Source organism: Heteronotia binoei, unplaced genomic scaffold (assembly GCF_032191835.1).
Source record: "Heteronotia binoei isolate CCM8104 ecotype False Entrance Well unplaced genomic scaffold, APGP_CSIRO_Hbin_v1 ptg001695l, whole genome shotgun sequence".
NCBI lineage: Eukaryota > Metazoa > Chordata > Lepidosauria > Squamata > Gekkonidae > Heteronotia > Heteronotia binoei.
In genome coordinates this window covers 2,812-24,949 of record NW_026800366.1, presented here as the reverse complement: position 1 = coordinate 24,949, position 22,138 = coordinate 2,812, and the positions used below count along the sequence as shown (strand labels likewise).

The window sequence follows — 22,138 nt, the reverse complement described above, 5'->3', positions numbered from 1 at the left end:
GAATTTGTGTAGAGTTGCAAGGAATGCGGAAGCTTCTGTCGGGCAACAGCAAGGGTGTGCCGTGCTAGTCAAACCTGCCCGCTTACAAACACACACTGCATTTTTAGGCACTTCATTACTTCTCACACTTAAACGGGCCCTTCGGCTAACCAGCTAGAGGAACAGAACAAAAGGTATGGCACCTTTAAGACCAACGAGGTTTAACCCCAGGTATAAGTTTTCACTCGCAGGCACGCTTCTTCAGACATGTTCATAACTAAACTTCATTAGTTTTAAAGGTGCCACTGGACTCACACTCTGTTCTGTTGCTTCAGACCAACACTGATACCCGTCTGAACCTAACAATGAGTGCTGAGCACGGGAAGAGTACAGAAGCATCTGCTTGGGATGCACACATCTGCATTTCAGGAGGCTCAAAGGAAGGCCACTGGCAAGCGGCATGCATTCGCCTCATCTGAAGATGTCACTTCGTACCCCTCCATGTGACCCCTGGAGAGCTCAACATAGGAACCTGTGAAGCTGCCTTATACTGAATCAGACCCTCGGTCCATCAAAGTCAGTATTGTCTACTCAGACTGGCAGCAGACCTACTCTCCGGGGTCTCAAGCGGAGGTTTTTCACGCCTATTTGCCTGGACCCTTTTTAGTTGGGAGATGCTGAGGATTGAACCTGAGACCTTCTGCTTACCAAGCAGGTGCTCTACCACTGAGCGACCGTCCCTCCCGCCTGCTGGTGGTCGTGCAAATTCCCATGAGGGACTCCACTGACCAGGCCACTGAACATGGTGTCCCCCATATCAGTTAAACCTGCTACGTGTTTAGCTCAACAATACATTACGAAATCCTCTGTTCTGGACTAACAGAAAACCATGGCCTGCAAAACATCCAAGAAACCTAACTTTGCGAGGTCATGAACCAACAGGGGTACGTACAGTGGCAGCAGGTGATGTCACTGCAGCTGGGCAAATTTCTACAGGAGCATTCAGCTCTGCCCCACGTATAGCTCGAACCCATTTGTGTTTCAAAGCAATTACCCCAGGGCTGTAACAGTGGTTGTGAGGGGCAAAAGGACCTGAAGAGTCCTAGTGCTGAGGCCCAGGCCATGATCCCGTGCTCTGGAGGGTCCAAGGCAGCTCCAAGACTCACACTGGGTCCCCTGCACTAGGCATATCCTCACATTGCCCATTCAGATAGTTTTAAGCCTGATCTACTGGACCAGCTCACCAAGCCGTATGGCTCTGTTGAGATTTGGTTGGCAATGCCAGCACTGCCCCTATGAGAGGGGCTGAATATGAATGCACCGTTCCTACTATAGAAGTGCCACCTCTTCTTCAATGGTGAAACCAGATTACTGAATGTTGAAAGGCAGGCATCAGTACTGTTATTGAGGTCAACCACCACAGCATGCAATGCCAGTATATTAAGTTAGGGTTTCCCAACCACCGGGCCTTGGACTGGTACCGGTCCGTGGCCTGCCAGCAACTGGGCCGCGGAGCAAGGGGAGGCAGCCTCAGAGCGAGCCCACACCGCCTTTCATCTGCCTGAGTCCTGGGCCAGTAGAAGTCCTGTGACCTTAGCCAACCCCTCATTTATAGACCTCCACCAATCAGCTGATCGATGGGGTTTCTAAATGGAAGGGGGAAGCAGAAACAGCCCCAGTCTCCCCCTATTTAAGAAGAACTGCAGATTTATACCCCACCCTTCTCTCTGAATCAGAGACTCAGAGCGGCTTACAACCTCCTATATCTTCTCCCCCCACATCAGACACCCTGCCAGGTGGGTGGGGCTCTCCCAGCAGCTGCCCTTTCAAGGACAACCTCTGTAAGAGCTATGGCTGACCCAAGGCCATTCCAGCAGCTGCAAATGGAGAAGTGGGGAATCCAACCTGGTTCTCCCAGATAAGAGTTCACACACTTAACCACTACACCAAATTGGCTCTCCATGGGGGGCAGGGATGCGGCGTGGGGACAGCCAGGGGTGGCAGAACCCCCAGCACCGTCTCCCCCACCAGTCTGTGGAAAAATTGTCTTTCATGAAACCGTTCCCTGGTGCCAAAAAGATTGGGGCCCACTGTATTAATTGACTGTTAGCTTTCCTCCCCCTGTAACAAAACAGAGGACTGCAGGATGAACATTAAGGCAGTTTTGAGTATTGAAGAATCAGTTCTGCTTGTGAAAGTTCTTTCCAGAAAACAGTGGCAAAACAGGACACTCTGACCTTTCCAATCCTGCCCTAAGTGTAAGGAAATGTATTTGGGTGAACATACTCAGATATCAATAAGCCACATCAGAGCATGCGTCCCAAGGCAATCGGTACGTGATTCCTGAAATGCTTAAAGGCGCATCCTAAGAGTACCCCAACGCAGCCCGGAATGCATTCCCTGTTCTGGCTTAGAGCTAGATTAAGTAGACTCACCTCTCTGGCCAGCTGGGAGACCTGTGTGGGAACTTGCATTCTCCAGGTCCTCTAATAAAACAAAATGAATTCCACTGATGTGATATAAGCAATTGCAACTGCATTCACACAGATTTTTTTTTTTTAAAAAAAATGCAATGCAACCATTTTTAGCAAAGAAACGGCTAGAGAATCTTTCGTCACGTTGCTCTCGCATTGGTCCCGACGACATCCCACTGCGCACGGTGTACGAATCGCAACATAATGCAAGGAAACACTGCAATGCGTTGGAGGCAGGTTTGGTAAAGGGTCGTGGGGGTTATTCGTATTTATGTCACCTCTAAGTCACTGCCTTCAGTCCCTGCTAGAAAATTTGCTTCTGGAACTCTGAGAAGTTTGCGGATTTGCTGTTGAAAGGAGAACCAAAGGCAGTGTGGAGACCATCAAACGGCTCATAAAGGAACATACTTGCTATACACTAAGAAGGGTTAATAGTTGACTTAGGGCTCTTCCATATTCTCATTTTCCTTGATTGCACGCGTTGCTATTACTTTAGAGCATGTCAAACTCATTTGTTATGAGGGCCGGATCTGACATAAATGAGACCTTGTCAGGCCGGGTCATGTTGGGCTGGGCTATATATGTACCAACTTAAGATTAGATAGCGGTGATATAAATTTTATAAAAGACAAACACAATTAAAGATTTTTTTTAAAAAAAAAAACTTAAAACATGCTTAAAACATTAGTACTCATTGGTCTTAAAGGTGCTTTCTTTGTATTTCTCCCATTGGATCCAGGAAATTGGGCAAAGGAAGCTCTGGCTTTTTCCTTCCTTCCCCAGGGGACCAGGAGGGGGAGGAGCCTCAGCCAATAGAAGGAAAAGAGGCTTGACTCGGTAGCTCTGCTGTGCAATTGTGATAGCCTGGCCAAGCTCTTCCTCCCCACTTCCTCCCCATGGAAGGAGCCTCAGCCAATGGAGAAAAAAGAGGATTTGCTCTGTAGTTCCTGCGTAATTCAGCAAGCCTTGCAAAGCAAGCTGTTATACAGAAGGAAGCAAGAGAGAGGGAGAAGGAAGCAGATGACAGCCAGTTGCTTGGCGGCTTGATAGGAGCCTTCCAGGGGCCTGATTCAGCCCCCGGGCCAGATGTTTGACACCCCTGATTTAGGGTTCCCCCCCTTTCCCACATGTGTCTGGCTCCCTCTAGTGGTCACTTCACTATTAAATCACTGTATGCCCGGCATGAAAACCTGCAGTTTAAATCTGGACACACGAGAGAAAAAAATGAGACTACAGAAGAGCCCCAGTGAGAGTCAGCTGGCAGAAGAGGGAGACGAACTGGGAGACTAAAAGCCTTCAAAGCAGACTGATACAGGACAGGTCAATATAGAAAGGGAGAGTATTATAGACACAATTCAAGCGTACACACACACACACACAAATGTAAGTCAGGTCACAATTTTTTAAGAACTGGCCAGCAAATAGCTCTTCAACCACCTTCTCCCCAAGAGAAATAAGGGCTCTGACGGTTGCTTTATAACACAACTCAGCTGCTCACTCCCCATGACACAAAAATTGAGGCCTGCGGACCAGGGCTTCTGCTGAGGCTCCACCAGTGCTGGATTAAACCCTATGGAGGTTCCCAGGCAGTTAAAATCTCAGAGGCCCTCTTGCAAATTAACTCAGAGTCAGAGCGCCTGCCCCGCCACCCGCAACCCCCACTGCAGCCTGCAGGTCTCTTCTCAAAAGCCCTTTTGACAAAGCTGCAGGGGGGAGGCAGAGAGGCAAACTTGGCAATGACGCCAGCAGCAGCCGCAGCAGGCAAGTCGGGCAAAGAGTGGATCAGTTGCTGGCTGCGCGTGCAGGCTGGGAGGGCTGCAAGCGGAGGGAAAGCCATCCTGGGGTCCCTAAAGGCATGGGGGCCCATAGGCCAGTGCCTACTTAGCCTGATTGTTAATCCGGCCCTGGTCCCCACGCTGGCATTTGCCTATCTCTCATCCATGGTTTGGACGTGGATTCTAAAAGGCACGTCCACCAGTACTGGAAGAAGATGCTCCTTACTTTGCCATTCCTACAAAGAGGCTAACTGATACGAGAATTCTCTGTTTCTCTGTCGAGGAGTCCAAAGGGCCAGGGTACAGTCTTATACATCTAAAGAGAGCAAGTGTAGTGGAATCGTTAAGAGCAGTGGACTCTAATCTGAGTTAAGAGTTCAATTCTCCACTCCCACGCATGGCCAGCTGGGTGACCTTGGGCCAGTCACAGTTCTCTCGGAACTCTCTCAGCCCCACCGACCTCACAGGGGGTCTGTAGTGAGGAGAGGAAGGGAAGGACATTGTAAGCCACTCTGCAACTCCTTTGGGTAGAAAAAAACGGGGTATAAAAACTAAGACTGATTTCACACTCACCTTTACACCGCTCTCACGTCAGTCTTCTCAGTGTGGCGTCCTTCCGATTTCCCACTATTTGCACCAGGGCTGCAGCAAACATTGCGCACAGCAGTTGGAAACTGGTTTTTAGCAGTTTCCATTTGCTGCATGAAAACCATGCCCCAGTGCAAACAGTGGGAAATTGGGAGGACGCCACGCTGAGAAGACAGATGTGAGAGCGGCGTAAGGTGAGTGCGAAATCGGCCTCTTTCTTCTAAACGATCAAAGTTGTACATTGTACAAATATGGAAAATCAGACAATCCTTGATTTATGTTGAAGAAGACTGCAGATTTATACCCCGTCCTTCTCTTTGAATCAGAGACTCAGAGCGGCTTACAATCTCCAATATCTTCTCCCCCCCCCACAACAGACACCCTGTGAGGTGGATGGGGCTGAGAGGACAACTCCTGCAATAGTTATGGCTGACCCAAGGATGTTCCAGCAGATGCAAGTAGAAAAATGGGAAATCAAACCCAATTCTCCCAGATAAGAGTCCGCACACTCAACCACTACACAAAACCACTACAGAAATGCTCTTTATGTTAGGGAGGTCTCTAACCCTCCCCCCACCAAACAGCAACAAGAAGCCTGCAAGAGAATTCTGACACACCATCTCCCACCAGCAGACTGAAATGCTGCAGTCCAGGATGGCGATCACATGCTTTTTTGGCCCAGCTCTTAGAGCACATTACTAAGGCTGTATCATTATCACTGTGGTTTTGGGTCCTGCCGTTTCATTCCATGGCTCGTAATTGTCGAGCAGTTTCTATTCCTACACATTTCCTCTTGTCTTTCAAACAGGATCTTCAGTGTTAACTTCTCTTTTGTCCTTGCAGCCAGGCTTCTTTTCCTCTATGATTAAGTCTTGTTTTTTAGAAGCCTAGCATGAGGCACAGTCATTTTTAGCCAAGTAATTTGTTACTCAAGCCCTTGCGGAAGAATCACAAGCTGACAATAGCACAATAAGAATAATAATACTAAAGAAACACTCAGCTGTTCCTGACATCAGGGATGTATGCCCTGAATCTCACACTAAAAAAAGAAACTGGGATACGTTCTATGCTGGTGAATGCGATTATAAATTTCCTGCCGTTTTTCCCCCTGCTATGTATGTTTTATCATGTCTTGTTCAAATGGGAAAAAAATTCAGTTCAAGGAAAATCTGCTCAAGGCTTTTTTTGTAGCTGGATCTCCTTTGCATACTAGGCCACACACCCCTGATGTAGCCAATCTTCCAAGAGCTTACAGGGCTCTCAGTACAGAGCCTACTGTAAGCTCCAGGAGGATTGGCTACATCAGGGGTGTGTGGCCTAATATGCAAAGGAGGTCCTGCTAGAATTCCTTACAGGGCCTACTGGAAACTCCAGGAGGATTGGCTACATCAGGGGTGTGTGGCCTAATAGGCAAAGGAGGTCCTGCTAGAATTCCTTACAGGGCTCTTTGTACAGGGCCTGCTGTAAGCTCCAGGAGGATGGGCTACATCAGGGGTGTGTGGCCTAATAGACAAAGGAGGTCCTGCTAGAATTCCTTATAGGGCTCTTCGTACAGGGCCTACTGAGAGCTCCAGGAGGATTGGCTACATCAGGGGTGTGTGGCCTAATAGGCAAAGGAGGTCCAGCTAGAATTCCTTACAGGGCTCTTCGTACAGGGCCTACTGTAAGCTCCAGGAGGATTGGCTACATCAGGGGCGTGTGGCTTCACATACAAAGGAGTTCCTGCTATAAAAGAGGCCCTGTAATTTGCTGTGCTTGGCTCATTGATTTCAGCTTGAAGGGGTCCAAGACTAAGATCTGAGTCCCCACTGGAGAGAAAGGCAGGGTATAAATAAGAGTAAACACATAGCTAATAATAGAACAGAATTGACAGAGCTCAGTCTTTGCTTGGTCCCAGACATTTTTTTCAGATTCTTCTACCTGGACATAATTTCATAGATCCATAAAGCTAGCAAGCACCCCAAAGGAGATCACATCTGAAGCCTTTGTCATCTGTCAGGTTCTTTCACGCAGCCGTTGCCTGCAAACTAATCCACAATGGGCCAGAGTGACCACACGTTGCTCCCAGCAGATGACATGAATAAATAGGATGAGCCACATTAAAAGAAAGCCTTGAGATACTCAAGACTCTTTAGGAAAGTTTCCTGTTTTTCTCACATACAGTTAAGGAAGCCAACAGAAAATGATCAAAGGGTAGGCATGTTTGTAAAGAAGAACAACCAGACGAAATGGCATGTCTTGCAAAAGTCTTGGAACCTTCCGAGCTGGCCACGTATCATATATTTGCATTTAACCTAGCATTAAGATTATAGGCATCTTCAGCCATTTTCTTACTATTTTGCTTCATCAATTCCTATAACGTGATGAAATGTCAAGGCGCCCTCCTGAGGCCTTTCGCCAGTTCTCTTCCAGAGCATTTAGTCTCTCGGCCATGAAGATACACAGTTGACTTCTGCCACAGTTGACTTCTGTCTCTAGCCTCACGGTACAACCAGACAGAAGACCCTGGAGGTTCATGATTACATGACCTGTCAAGTTTCTACAAATAGCAGCCATTGATTGGGACCATGACTTTGGGGGGAGAAGGATTTGACTTCCTCCCTCCAGGGAAGCCATACATGTCAAGTAAACAGCTTGTACAAGGGGTTTTTTGTTGTTGTTGTTCAGTCGCACAGTTGAGTGCGACTTTGTGACCCCATGGACAAAGTCATGCCAGGCCCTCCTGTCTTCCACCATCCTCCGAAGCCTGATCAAATTTGTGTTGTTATATCAGTAACGCTGTCCAGCCATCTCATTTTTTGCCATCCCTTTCTTCTTTTGCCTTGTCTTTCCCAGCATCAGGGTTTTCTCCAGGGAGTGCTCTCTTCTCATTTGATGGCCAAAGTATTTGAGCTTCAGCTTCAGCATCTGACCTTCCAGGGAACAGTCTGGGTTGATTTCCCTTAGGACTGACTGATTTGATCTTCTTGCAGTCCAAGGGATTCTCAAGGTTCTTCTCCAGGGAGTGCTCCCTTCTCATTTGGAGCCAAAGTATTTGAGCTTCAGCTTCAGCATCTGACCTTCCAGGGAACAGTCTGGGTTGGTTTCCTTTAGGACTGACTGATTTGATCTTCTTGCAGTCCAAGGGACTCTCAAGATTCTTCTCCAGCACCACAGCTCAAAAGCATCTATTCTTCTGCGCTCAGCCTTCCTTATGGTCCAGCTCTCACAGCCATACATTACTACTGGGAATACCATCGTGGGTTTACACTGGGGAAAATAATGCAAGGAAAAGGGCTCAGCCCACCTCTTCCAGAGCTGGGTTCATGCTCAACGTATCCTTCTCTTTTGATTAATAAAGTGAACATCAATAGGAATTTAAAGAGCTAGGAGGTCCAACCACGGATCTCCAGCAACTTGCTTAATTTGGCCCTCAGATGGTCTTCCACAGTCTGCTCTCCAAGGTGCTAATCTCACAGTAGGAACCAGGAAAGCAAGCCACGAAGCACAAAAGGAGGCACTAAGCTGGGACCTTTGCAGGATAAGGACACCAAGCTGTTGTAAATGTTACACTACAATAAAATGCGTTTTCATCTGAGAGAGACATTCATCTGATCGTATGAAATCTATTATGGAAACCTTGCTTTTCAGTCTGATTAAAAACTTCCCTAACAGTTCATATAAAACAGAACTGCTAAAAATTGGCTCACTCTTCATATAAATGTCTATTTTTGGATGCTGGCTGGCTGAGAGTTCCCCAGCCCCCATATTATCCAGCTAAAGAACAATCTGGTGTTAATTACTTCATAGGATCCTTACAACGCAATCTGGATTACTCACTGTTGTCAACTATCGTGAGTAGACTACAGGTTTAAATATATCTTCCAGGTCATGGAAGTATGTAATTTGACACTGTTCTAATTTAGCTATGCTTCTGACAACCGCCAATGCAGTAAGGTGTAGTGGTTAAAAAACCAGATAGTTGATAAGTGTGGAAGCCCTCTTCCAAGTCACCACTTGGCAACATAGCTCACTGGGTGACCTTGTGGAAGCCCCCCTCCTCTCTCAGCCTAATCAAGCTTCCTGGGCTCTCATGAAGATAAAATGGAAGATGGAAGAAGGATGCATGTGGCCGTGAACTTCTCGGAGGAAGGCTGGGGTAGAAATGAAATAACGAACAATTAAATCATAGAATCATAGAGTTGGAAGGGACCTCCAGGGTAATCTACTCCAACCCCCTGCACAATGCAGGAAACTCACAAAGATATCCCCTGAAATTCACAGGATCTTCATTGCTGTCAGATGGCCATCTAGCCTCTGTTTAAAAACCTCCAAGGAAGGAGAGCCCACCACCTCCCAAGGAAGCCTGTTCCACCGAGGAACCGCTCTAACAGTCAGGAAGTTCTTCCTTATGTTGAGCCGGAAACTCTTTTGATTTAATTTCAATCAATTGGTTCTGGTCCTACCTTCTGGGGCCACAGAAAACAATTCCACACCCTCCTCTATAGGGCAGCCCTTCAAGTACTTGAAGATGGTGATCATATCACCTCTCAGCCTCTCATATCACCTCCTCTCCAGGCTAAACATCCCCAACTCCTTCAACCTTTCCTCATAGGACTTGGTCTCCAGACCCCTCACCATCTTTGTCACCCTCCTCTGGACCTGTTCCAGCTTGTCTATATCCTTCTTAAAATGTGGTGCCCAAAACTGAACACAATACTCCAGGTGAGGTCTTACCAGAGGAGAGTAAAGCGATACCAACACTTCACATGATCTGGACACTATACTTTAATCAGTTGCCACAGTTCAGCTAGGGCTGAGAAATCTTAAGCCAGGAGACCAAATGGGCATCTCTTTCCCACACACACTCTTGCAGTTTCACCACAGCCGTGCATTCTTAAAGCTATGCTAACTCATCAACAATGGACCAACAATAGCCCACCATCAACAATGGGCCATGCCAAATAGATATTGTTTCAGAGCAGTGAGCCCAAATCTGTCACCGAGTGCATGCTCCACAGGAAACTGTAACCAATCCCAGCTCTCTCATTTACTTGCATGTTTATCTTATTCAAGCCAGGCACCTATAAAATCTAGTTTGCAAAGCAGCTCTTAAGGGCAGGGATTTGAAAGAATAAAGGCAGAGATAGCTTGAAGAAACATGTTGAGGGAAAGCGACAGGTTACCCTATGGCCTGCGTGACTTCATCTTTGTTGCATGCTGGTGCTTAGCTGCTGTGGAGAAACGCCACTTTGGGCCTGTGTTTGTCTGGGAGTTGGGCTGGAGGAGTCTGTGAAACTGGGGTCAGGCTTCGGCCTAGTCTCTTCCCCCTCTCCTCCTGTCTGGAACCAGCAATTCTGGGGGGAGCCTCCTAGAGAGACAGGAAGTCCTTGAGACCTGCCTCCCAGAATGCTGCAAGAGAGGTAAACCAGTTCCTGGGTGGGAACTGGATTTTATATTGGAGATTTTGGGCGGGAAAACAGTTAGTTAAAAGTTGTCAGGGGAAGTTGACGGTCAGTTAAAGTTGGCAGTCGGTCAGTTGAGTTCAGTTTTGGAGTGCAGACAGACTCAGAAAGTATGGTCAGGCTTGCAACAGTTTAAGTGAGGTGTCTGCCCTGCATGTCATCTGGTTAGGGCAAGCATTATAATAGGGAGGGAAGGAGTGTTTTTTCCCTACCATGATTTCTTTCTTCAGTTTTTTTTTAAATGCCTGTAAATAGTTAAATACTTTAAATAAATGTTATCTGTTTAAAGTGGAGTCCCTCTGTGCCACCTAGTTCCCCCAACCGCTTGGAACGCTAGGAGTGGGTTGGGGAGTCCCTAGGGCGGAGAAAAGTGGCACAGCGGCTGGTTGCCAACTCTTCAGGGGGGGAAACGCATTTGGAGATCTTACAGATGTAGAGCTGATTTTACCATTTTAAAAAAAAAACCTCTCTAGGGGAGCCCCAAAGATCCCTAAGAAGCCCCGGAAGGGTTCTTAGCGAGCCCAGAGGGAGGTTAGGAGGCTGTCCCGCCTAACTAGAGCCCCGGACAGGAACAGTGGTGGCAGCATATACCCTGAGGCGGCAAAGCGGAGCGGCCCTTTCAGGTCGGCATGCAGGGAAGGGCTGGGCAGGGCCGGGGCCAGCTAGCAGACGCAGGACTGGTTCGCCACACTTGCCATGAGTCTTATGGGAGAAATGTGACTGGCTACTTCCAAGGGAACTTCATTCTCCCTCCCTCTCTCTCTCTCATGCTTGTTAGCAGCCTTTACCTTGCCTGCCACCCACTGGACACCGTGTCCAAGAAGGCCTTGGCTCATCCAAGTGCTTGAGACAGCTTCATTTATGATTATTTGACTGGCAGCCAGCATTTAAGAGTATAAGACACCTTGTTTTAGTTACGCCAGTGGTCTCGGATTCTGGCAAGCTCCGCTTTGTGCATGCGTGCTCGAGGCTCATCTGATGGGAGCTTAGCCTGCATTTTCTCTAAAGTCTGATGCTTTGTTTAAAAAAAATCTCCTCGTATGCAAAACTCAATCTTGCATATTGTTTCCTTGGGATTTCTACAAACCTTGGAGCTCCTGGCCGGAGCCCATTGCAAACAGAGACTTCCAGCAGATTGAATAGCTCAGGCTGGCCCCAACTTGTCAGAGTCTGGAAGCCCAGCAGAGCCAGACCTGTTTACTGCTTTGATGGGAGCCTCCCCCCAAGGAAGGCTTGACCACTACGGTCATCTTTGGAGGCCCTGCTTTGGGTCATCTAGTTCAACCCCCTGCACAATGCAGGAATTTCACAAATACCTCCCCCTGAGTTCACAGGATCAGCATTGAAGAAGATGACGGCAACTGCAGATTTAGACCCCACCCTTCTCTCTGAATCAGAGGGTGTTTTTACACTGACAGTTTGTGACTCTCTATCACCGCATTGGAAACTCATCTTTTACATCACCTAACGTTCTCACAACTGTTTTGCATCGTTGCTGCCCGAAGCATCTACATTTGTTTTGCTGAGATGAGTTTCGGAGCTGCTGCTGCTGCACCATTTTTCTCCACACTAGTTTTGATCTGGTCTTTTCTCTATGGGCATTTCAAACTTGTATTGTAGAAGTTTTCATGCATTTTCGAAGACTCCTCCAAAAGCCACCACAAGGTGCAGTAATGTGTATGAGAACTGACAGCACCTGAAATTTTTACATATCGTTGCTTGCCTCATCTAGTAATTTAAATGTGTATTGTTTTTGCAGTGTTGACAGGATTTCCAAGCAATCATACACATTTAACTAAGCACTGGTATTCTGGCTGTCCTCTGATCAGAGACACCCCGTCCCCAAATTGAAACGCTTAAATGTAAAAGGAAAATAATTAAAGCGGAACAGTGGCATGAGCTTTGAAGACTGTAAAACTCTGGATCAAACTGAATGTAAAAACACCCAATGTCTCAGAGTGGCTTACAATCTCCTTTATTTCCTTCCCCCACAACAGACATCCTGTGGGGTGGTTGGGGCTGAGAGAGCTCTCATAGCATCTGCCCTTTTTTAGGATGACTCCTACAAGAGCTATGGCTGACCTAAGGCCATTCCAGCAGCTGCAAGTGGAGGAGTAGGGAACCAAACCTGGTTCTTCCAGATAAGAGTCTGCGCACTTCACCACTACACCAAACTGGCTCTCTGTCACAAACTGGCTCTCTGTCACGTGGCCATCTAGTCTCTGTTTAAAAACCTCCAGTAGTAGGCAAGTGGCAACCTGGGAGAAGAAATAAATACATAAACCAAATCCAGCTACTAAAAGCTTCCTGCACTTCACAGCAGAATGCCCAAGAACGTTAGACTATTTCCTGTGATTTTGTATACGTATTTTAGTTCTGCTCTTAATGGTTTTTATGATATATGTGTTTAATCCCTTAGCTGCTTTGGTGGCCCCTGATAAGGGCGGAAAGGTGCAGTATAAATTCTGTAAATAACTGAAGTGCCTGAACTATGGTTAGATCACCTAGCAAAAAAGAATATAACCGGGCAAGAACTCTATCTGCAAGCTGAGAACGCCCTTTTACCATCAGCACGGTCACTAACAAATTGTCAAGATTAATTATTTCCAAGAAAATACTACTAACGAGAATATCTGCTTCATTAGACTGTTTTGAAAGCTTTAAAAACAAATGCAAAAACCCACAAGCCAGTACCCTAGCAACTGACACACGGAGATGTTTCAGAAAAGCATAATCAATGCGTAGTTTGTTCAACAATAATTACTCGGCCTAAAGTTCATTTGAAATGAGCAGCTAAGTTCTCGTGGGAGAGCAATTAACGTACAGTTCATAAACAACCTTGTTGGCTTTGGCATCTAGAAATAAATACATGAACCAAATCCAGCAACTATAAGCTTCCTGCACATCACAGCAGAGTGCCCAAGAACAATGCTAGACTATTGGCTGACATGTGAGCAGACTGCCCTCTACTGACTGGCATCTGCCTTTACAATCCGCCCCCAACATTCTGTTAACGGTAAAGTTCTTCCAAAAAGACAGTTTGAACAATGAAGCTTCCCAAAAGACAAAACTGTTTCCACAATGAAGCAAATGGAATTCTAGAAGGCCTCTGCTCGGCAGAACACTTCACAAAGCTTCCTTTGGGACTGGTAGGCATGGGTGATGCTCTTTATTCTTGGTGCTTGGGGGATGCACAGTGGGAGGACTTCTAGTGTCCTGGCCCCACTGGTGGACCTTCTGATGGCACCTGGGTTTTTTGGCCGCTGTGTGACAGAGTGTTGGACTGGATGGGCCACTGGCCTGATGCAACATGGCTTCTCTTATGTTCTTCTTAGAAAAGCTGCCTTTGGTGAACAGAAATCTGCCATTCTGATGAAGGATATATGCATCCCAGTAGTTGTGCTGGCACAGAGAATAGCTATGCAATTGGCCCTCCTAGCGCAAAGATTGCTGTTGATATTAAGTGCCACCCACTCCCTTAAGAACCTACTTAATTACTGAGGTCACTTTCAGGGGCCATTTCTTTGGCAGCCCTTGCTCTACAAGGCTAGACGTGTGGCAACCTATGAAAGGGCTTGCTGTGTTGTGATGCCAGTGAGACTCGTTTGACCCACCCCAGATCACTGCCTTCTGCCGGCGGATGGAGACATCTATTCTGTTTAGCGTTCCTCACTGGAACTTCCTTCCTGTCTTGCTATGGTGCTATCTCGCTGATTACTACCATCATTTTATTTTGGGCCGATAACTGTTCATCCTGTATGATGTGCCCTTCCGCATGTGATGCACTTTATGTAATGTTTTGTTGTTCATACCTTTTAATGTATTGTTTTAACTCTGAATTGTAGGTTTTTATTATTACGGTATGTTGTGATCCGCCCTGGGCCGGTTTACAGGCAAGGGCCGACTATAAGCCTACTAAATAAATAAATCAGTTTTATGTGGTTTTAATGGTTTTGATTGTTGGCTGCTTTGGGGACCCTGAGTCGGGTGGAAACTGGGCATTAAATGTTTAAGTGAATGACCGCCCAGCTACCTCACTTGGCTACAGGACAGCATCAGGGACGGGGGAATCGGATCTTCATGTAAGAATACTCTATGTAAAAAAAATCTCTATATAGTTGGACTCAGTAGCTACATTGTCAGAATCACAGACGAAATGGACGACAAGTCTGCATACATCACTGGTAAAGGCATTCAGTGAGATTTGGGCTTTTCCCCATGCCCATCAGCTGGATGAGATTCACTGGACCTGTAAAGAACACAGGTCTTATGCCCCCTCCACTCACATGCTCCATCCTCTTCTCCAACCTCCTGATTTGTAGCAAACCACAGTCTGCTGTTATATCTGAACTGGCAAACTATGGTCAGCATTTTCCCTATTGGTCTCCAACATTGGCAGAGGGTTAGAGGTAGCAATTAACGACAGATTACTACAAAAGGGAGCATAGAGGGAGCACATGAACTCCAACGCTCATCAAATCACTCTTCTCGGTCACACTGAGCCAAAGCTGGTTTGTGTCCACTCCCTTAACATGAAGGTAGATGCCCGAAGGAAGCACACTAGCGACGCATGAGGAAGGGAGAGCCATTCTTACTGATAGCTGACCTCTGGCATCCCTGCGAGGTTTTCAAGGGAAGAGACGTTCAGAGGTGGTTTGCCACGGCCTGCCTCAGTGTCATGACCCTGGACTTCCTTGATGGTCTCCTTTCCCTCTTCCAAATACTGCCCGGGGCTTAGCTTCTGAGGTCTGGGGAGACTGGGCTAGCCTGGGTCATCCAGGTCACGACACTGTACCTGCCATCCGGTAAACAGAAGTATAGGATTTGGGGGTGGCTGAGGAATTGGGAAGGGGGGGAAAAGACAACCCCTATTCCCAACCCCTATTGGAAATCCCCAACTCCTATTCTGTAATATTCCAGGGGTTTAAGCAGGCGAATTCCCCTCCCTGTATCCTCTGCTTTTCCCTTTAACATGCTTGACTGCTGTCAATAATATTCCAGGGGCGTACTTGGTTACAGGGGTCATTTAGTAGAAAAAGAGGTGCCGGAGCTCATTAGCACAACTCATTCGAAGCACTCATTGGCATATGCCCTCCCCCCCTGACATCACTGGAAGGTGCATCAGCTCCGCATCTACCTTCAAATGCTTCTTGAGTTATAACTGTCATAATAAAACCTTACTCCCGTCATACATTTAAATTACTTTCTCCTGTGTGGCCACAGTGGCGTGATTGATTTCCATCCGTCTGTTTGATATGTTTTGCCTATTTCCCAATTTTTTGTGGGGCAAAAATATTAGACAGCTTGTCAAATCTTAAGAGATTGGCAAGATTCTCACCGGGGTGGGGCGGGGGCGGTATGTACAGTGGAGGCCAGAAGCAGGTATTGGGAGAGGGGAGTTTTAAGAAAGAAAAAACACAATGAAATGTAGAGGTTCTGGAGCTCTGCTCCTGCGAGCGCCTGCCCAAAATGAGGCCTGCTTGGTTGTATTGTGTGTATTTATGCCTTTTTCATTTGGTTAATTTTACAGGAATATTTTTTACAACTGTCCCTCAAGGCTGTAGAAATCCCTAGCTCACCTGAGGGTGGCCCTACCGCGCTGCTATTGCGATCGGCAAAAGACACCCAGTTTACTATTTGACAGAATGGTTGTCTGTGAACATTAACCATGAGCTAGTACACAGTTGAGCGCACGGAAGGCTGCGGAGATCAATGGACTTAAGTGCTCTTAGCTCTAGTTTTGGACCATGGCTTGATTTGTTATTCTGACAGTCATCAGATAGAATGGATTTTATATTGTATAATATAAACAGTATGAATTCTATATTGTAAAAGATAAGAGAATCTGGTTTGGGCAGAGGACCATCACAGATTTTCAGACTCAGGGAAGCCGGGTAACCTGCCAGTTTTGGCGGCGGCTGCTCAGCTGAGTGTCCGGAAAACTCCTGGAAGGGTTTGGCAGTGTGCTGGTGCTGAGAAACCACTTCTGCCATGAACTGGAAGTGATGTCATCGACTTGGCTGACACTCTAGCATTCACTCATACCTCTATGATGAAACCACAGAGTTTTAGGGCAGATGCTAGAGCGTCACCCGTACACGATGACCTAACTTTCAGGTCACGCCGGAAGTGAAGCCAGTGAAGGTCCCATCTCAAAGTAAATCTCTGGCCGATTGACAGCTTCGGGGCAACCATTCTCAACACAAAATTTGTCTTTTCCACGCTACTGACCTCACGATACCTTGCTTCTCCAGTCCCAACTTATACCTCATTGGTGAATATGAAAAATTACAACTATATATCCCAGTCTGCACCTCCTTGATTGGAATTTCACCTTCCAGTTTTTTGCTCTGTCCCTCAGTCAGGAGAAAAATATTCGAAGCTCTTCAAAGAGAAGGTTATCTCCCCTGTATTAAGAACTAGGATGAGAATGGAAGAACACTCGGATTCTCCAGAGAATACCTGGCATAGCAGAACGCCTAGGCAAAGAGCTTCAAAATGGCTACGTCAGCTCCCTGAAAGGAACCCGCAGCATTTCCAAACCCAGCTGTGAAAAACTTTCAGATAGACTCAGGGGAGCTCAAGCTGTGTTAGACCAGTCACTTCAGCACATTCTGCATTTCGAAGGACCGCACCCACGTCCTTCCTTGAAATGCAGCTGCCTCTAGACTAGGATGCAACAGCTGTTCGACAGCTCAAAGCAGCACCGGAAAAAGGAGTATTAGAAGCATAAATGGCTCCTTTTCATTTGCTCCCTCAAGTACCGGCCATCCTATTTCAGTATCTTCAGAGAGGGAAGAATACAAATGTTTTGTTTGGCCTGCCTTAAATATTGCACTTCTTGCTAACAAGCAATTTGCCTTTGGTAGCGATTTTTATTTTTTTGCTTCTGGGTTTAGAGAGCCAACCGACAGTAAGGGAGCAAGTGAACGCAAGACAGAAGGGGCTAAGCAGACGCTCTTTTGTCTTCCCTTCAACCAACCTTTCGCTGGCATGAACGGCTGAGAACCGAGAGGATCGGATGAAAGCTCCAGAGGAAACTGTAGCTGTTCTTCATTATCAGCCGAAGCTTAAGGCAAAGGAAAAAAAGAAAGACAATGTGCATTAATTTCTGCAAAAAGAGTTCAGAGAAGCTGTACAAGTCTAATGCCTTTTAGACATACGCATGCTACAATTATAATACAGTAAAATAGAATCATAGAGTTGGAAGGGACCTCCAGGGTCATCTAGTCCAACCCTCTATACAAAGCAGGAAACTCACAAATGCCTCCTCCTCAATTCATAGGATCTTCACTGCTGTCAGATGGCCATCTAGCCTCTGTTTCAAAACCTCCAAGGAAGGAGAACCCACCACCTCCTGAGGAAGCCTGTTCCACTGAGAAAGCAGTAGCATGGCTATTACAAAACGGAGGAGTGATGAAGTAGTGTGAAGGTTCCTCTAGAGCAAGGGTGCCAAACGTGTGGCCTGAGGGACAGATCAGGCCCCCGGAGGGTTCCTATCAGACCCATGAGCAACTCGCTGTTGTCCGATTCCTTCTGCATCACAGCTTGCTTTGCCAGGCTTGCTCAGTCACACGGAGCTACGGAGCAAAGCCTCTGTTTTCTACAATGGCTGGCCAGCACATGAAGCAACTTATGCCCAGCCATTTCATGTTTTCCTCTGCGTCTTAGGCTCAAAGCATCGACCATGAGACTTCTGTAATGAATGTCATCAAAAGTAGATTTGCAGCTTACAGATACACACCTGAACAACACTTGAACAGCATACTCAAGATTGCTACAGTGCAGACATTGTCTCAAAAATTTAATACAATAATTCAGAGCAAGAGGTGTCAGTTATCAGAAACTGTTAAATAAACAAAATATTGCAAGAGTGCTAATCTTTTCAGCGTATTTTAAGGTTTGGTTTTTTTAAAAATTAAATTGTGTTTATCTGTGTCCTTCATTAAGTTTCTCTCTCTGCTATCTGGCATTATGTTTTTATGACACACATGGCCTGGCCTGACAACGTCTCATTTATGTCATATCCGGCTCCCATAACAAATGAGTTCAACACCCTTGCTCTAGAGGCCCACACTGTGGCACTTAATGAAGAACTGATGGGCGAGCATGGTTCCAGCCACTCTGGGGAGGGGGAGCTTACTATCAGAATTTTTTAAGACCTTTATAGGCTCTTAAGGAGACTCTGCATGCGCTTAAGAGCCCATCAGTGTGACGCACAGAGGCCACAGTGAAGTATAGCTTCTTTCCAGTAATCTCACATCTACTCGCTGCCGCAGACTTGCCGTTTGTAAAGATTAAGCCGGCTTAAGGAGAGGGCTCCGACCTTGACCCAAACAGTTCTAATTCCAACCTGGTCGATGCGAAAATAAGCATATAAAAAGAATGACGATGCTGTGTGGCCTTATATTATCGACGCTTTCGACACAATTGGAATCCAAACACCCGGAAATTACATTGGGCTGGACCCAGATTAAATCTGCCGTCGACACAGCAGAACTTTCCTGCCTCCTGTATCCCACCGTGGCAGACTGACTGCCGCAAAAGGCTGCTCCTGCTCCCGAGAGATAAAAGAAAAAAGAACGCGAGGGGAGATCTGCGGCGGGAAGGTGAAATCGGTAGGCAACTGCCAATTCGGCCTTCGCTGAGCCCACAGTTTTGAAAGACTGATTTCTGAGGTATCTGACGAAGGGAGCTTTGACACTTGAAAGTCGACACTCCCAAAGTCTTGCTGGACCTCTAAGGTGCTAACTGGACTCCAATCCGGCTATTCTACTTGCAGACCAACACGGCTGCCCTCGGAAACTAACTTCCAAGATGGAGGCCTGGCAGCGCTGCCACCTCTTGCTCCAAATATAGTCTGTGATTTGGTCATTTCTGAACCTGGCACAGAAGACTGAGGAGACAAAGATCTGGTTGAAGCCTGGCTGAAATTCTCAAGACACTTCCTGTAAAGCAGTGGCCCCCAACTTTTTTGGCACCAGGGACCGGTTTTATGGAAGACAATTTTTCCACGGACTGGTTGGGGTGCTGGGGTTTCTGCTGCCCCAGGCTACCCCCACACCCTGTCCCTGCCCCCCTACGGGGGTCTTTAAATAAGGGGTAGGTCAAGGTCACTGCTGTGCTGCTCCTTTCACCCGCCCAGGACCTGGGCGAATGGAAGAGGTAGCGCTTTGGAGTGTAGCTGTACCGCCTCTTTCATCCACCTGGGCATGGATGGCCAAGAGGCAGCAGGGGCAGTGCCTGCCTCACTCCGCGGCCCGGTTGCTAACAGGTCACGGACCGGTACCAGCCCGTGGCCCAGGGGTTGGGGACCCCTGCTGTAAAGGACTGGAAGTGGCAAGATGAATGCTAGAGAGATCTTGGACAGCCGCTGCTAGCCAAAAGGGACAAGAAGTAGACTGTTAGACTCCATATTTGATGCTCGTCCAAACAATGAGCGTACTTTGTTAATCCACTGTGGGGACCTAATAGATCTCAAAGCAAATCAAGGAAATAGAAAAGACTTGGGAGTATGCTACCAGCTGCCAGGAAAAATCAACTATTGCCCCTCTGTGACCAATGCAATGGCAGAGCAAAGATACCGGATGTGGAGAGAAAAGCTTAATTTCTTTTTCTTTTTTAAAATTTCATCATGTTTTTTTTAAAATTTCATCATATGGCCAAGGACCTGCCTACCTGAGGGACCGTCTTCTCCCATATGAACCCCAGAGAGCACTGAGGTCAGCAGGGAAAAACCTGCTGACCATCCCCGGGCCAAAAGAGGTAAAACTACAGAGTACCCCGCACGCGGGCCTTCTCTGCTATGGCTCCACACCTATGGAACCAGTTCCCGGAAGAAATGCGGGCCCTGCGGAACTTTGAACAGTTCCGCAGGGCCTGCAAGACCATCCTCTTTGGGATGGCCTTCACCGATTAAAGAGAGAGACTGCTAAGTAAATTTACCATCTGCTGAAATAGCACCAGGATGTTAATTTTATTAATTTTAGAATTTTAATTAAATTTGTTAAACTAGTTATTGTTTTAAACATTATTGTATAATCTTAATGTATTGATTTAATGTTGTTAGCCGCCCTGAGCCTGCTTCGGCGGGGGAGGGGCGGGAGTATAAATAAAAATGATTGATTGATTGATTTATGTTTCCCTCATAATGCAATCTGTGATAAAAATGAGCCTAGCTCCCTCAGAGTGTATACTGCAAGTCAAAATTTTCCGATGCCTGCTTTGCGGGAAGAGTGGGATATAAAAATCAAAATAAATAAATAAAAACTGCAAATGAGGTGGGGAGGGGGCACACAAAGCACCACAGGGCAACTGACCTTTACTATGGCCAAAGAATACACCAAACATGGAGTTGCAGAAGACTTCTATCAGTTTTTCCCCAACTTTCCAAGGTCAACCTGATCCCACTTTTCAGTTAACCGAGGACACTGACGTATTACAGTAGTAACGTTTTATTTCAAATGTTTATTCCGTGTATTCAAAGTTCCAATTCATCTCAGCTCTGCCTTCCACATACGCAGGTAGTGTATATACGTGGGACCTTTCCACGCGCATAGGTGCTAGTGAGATATCCATGCACTACGGCTATGCCAAGCATAAGTTTGCCACTGCTTGCAAGAAGTGGTTATAAATACACCTGACTGTGAATAGGGAGGGGTTGTGGTTCTCTGGTGGAGCATCGGCTTACCATGCAGAAGGTCCCAGTTTCAACCAAGCTGAAAGGATGAGGTAGAAGGTGATGTGAAGGACCTCTATCCAAAGACACTAGACCAGGGCTGGCCAAACTGTGGCTCAGGAGCCACATGTGCCTCTTTTGAACATATTGTGTGGTTCTTGAAGCCCCCACTGGAGAAGGCATTTGTCTCTTTCAATCACTTCTCTAAGCCAAGCCAAGCCAGCAGCTTGAAGAATGCGTTTACAGTTTAAATTCGCTTTCTTCCCACCTCTCCCTCCCTCCTCCCCATCTGTTTGCCTTCTTTCCTGGCCTTGCAGCTCTCAAAACATCTGAAGTTTATTCTATGTGGCTCTTACGTTCGGCAAGTTTGGCCACCCTCAAGCACTAGACAGTCGTTGCCGCTCAGAGTAGACACTGAACTTAACGGACCAATGGTCCGTCTCATGATAACGCAGGTTCATGTGTCCAAAAGTTACTTGACTGAATAGTTTTAGCAGCCGCAATGGAAATCAAGCCATGCGTAGTTCCACTGAAACGAATAGGGCAAACTGGAGTCGTAGCCGTTAGTGAGGAAGGGTTGCCAGATCCTTCCACGTTTACCTCTTTGTAACGTTTTTCTCAGCCGGCGTCTTTGTGGTCTGCAAAGCTTGGTGTTTGTCGAAAGTTATTGCAACCGCTGTGACGGTGACCTGCAATTACAAGCGGAAAGCCATCCATTTTTTTTTCCTAGGTCCTCCTTTTACAAAAGTTGATTATTAAACAAATCTATCCTTGAAGGCAAACAGGAGGGGGGGGAAAGAGATACAGAAACGTACAGTCGTCATTGCTCGGTAAACGTTTGCTTCTGATTGCTGAGCGACCGCAGGGCGAGTCTTCTAAATACACTAACCAAAATTCAGGGTAGCAAGTAAAGTTTTCTGTAAAGTGTTATGACTTACTCCTCATGAACTTTCCTTTTAGAAAAAGATAAGGACTATTGCTGTAGTTCAACGCTTGACAAGAGCCCCATGTGTCGACTGAAATCTCTTCTCTAACACAATCTTCTGGTTGTCAGCAGGGTTCAATGAAACCGAGGAAGTGGCCATGACATATCTCCCTTCCCTGTGATCAGCAATGTTCCGCAACCAGCATTGGTAATAATGGGTGGGGGGGGGGAGAGTTCACACAGCCACTTCCGCCTGGTGATTGCCCCTCCAGGCG

The 22,138-nt window shown here is 46.8% G+C and overlaps 1 protein-coding gene across 1 annotated transcript in view; it reads right to left on the bottom strand.

Moving 5' to 3' along the window:
• LOC132565792 (C2 domain-containing protein 5-like) overlaps positions 1-21,762 on the bottom strand; it is a 31,041-nt gene extending 9,279 nt beyond the window's left edge. The window contains exons 1-5 of the mRNA XM_060230515.1: positions 21,754-21,762; positions 21,539-21,627; positions 18,717-18,814; positions 17,243-17,329; positions 2,415-2,465 (exon numbers count right to left, since the gene is read on the bottom strand). Of these exons, the coding sequence (XP_060086498.1) occupies positions 2,415-2,465; positions 17,243-17,329; positions 18,717-18,814; positions 21,539-21,627; positions 21,754-21,762 (334 nt within the window). The remainder of the gene's footprint in view (positions 1-2,414; positions 2,466-17,242; positions 17,330-18,716; positions 18,815-21,538; positions 21,628-21,753) is intronic.
• Positions 21,763-22,138: the final 376 nt, after the last annotated feature.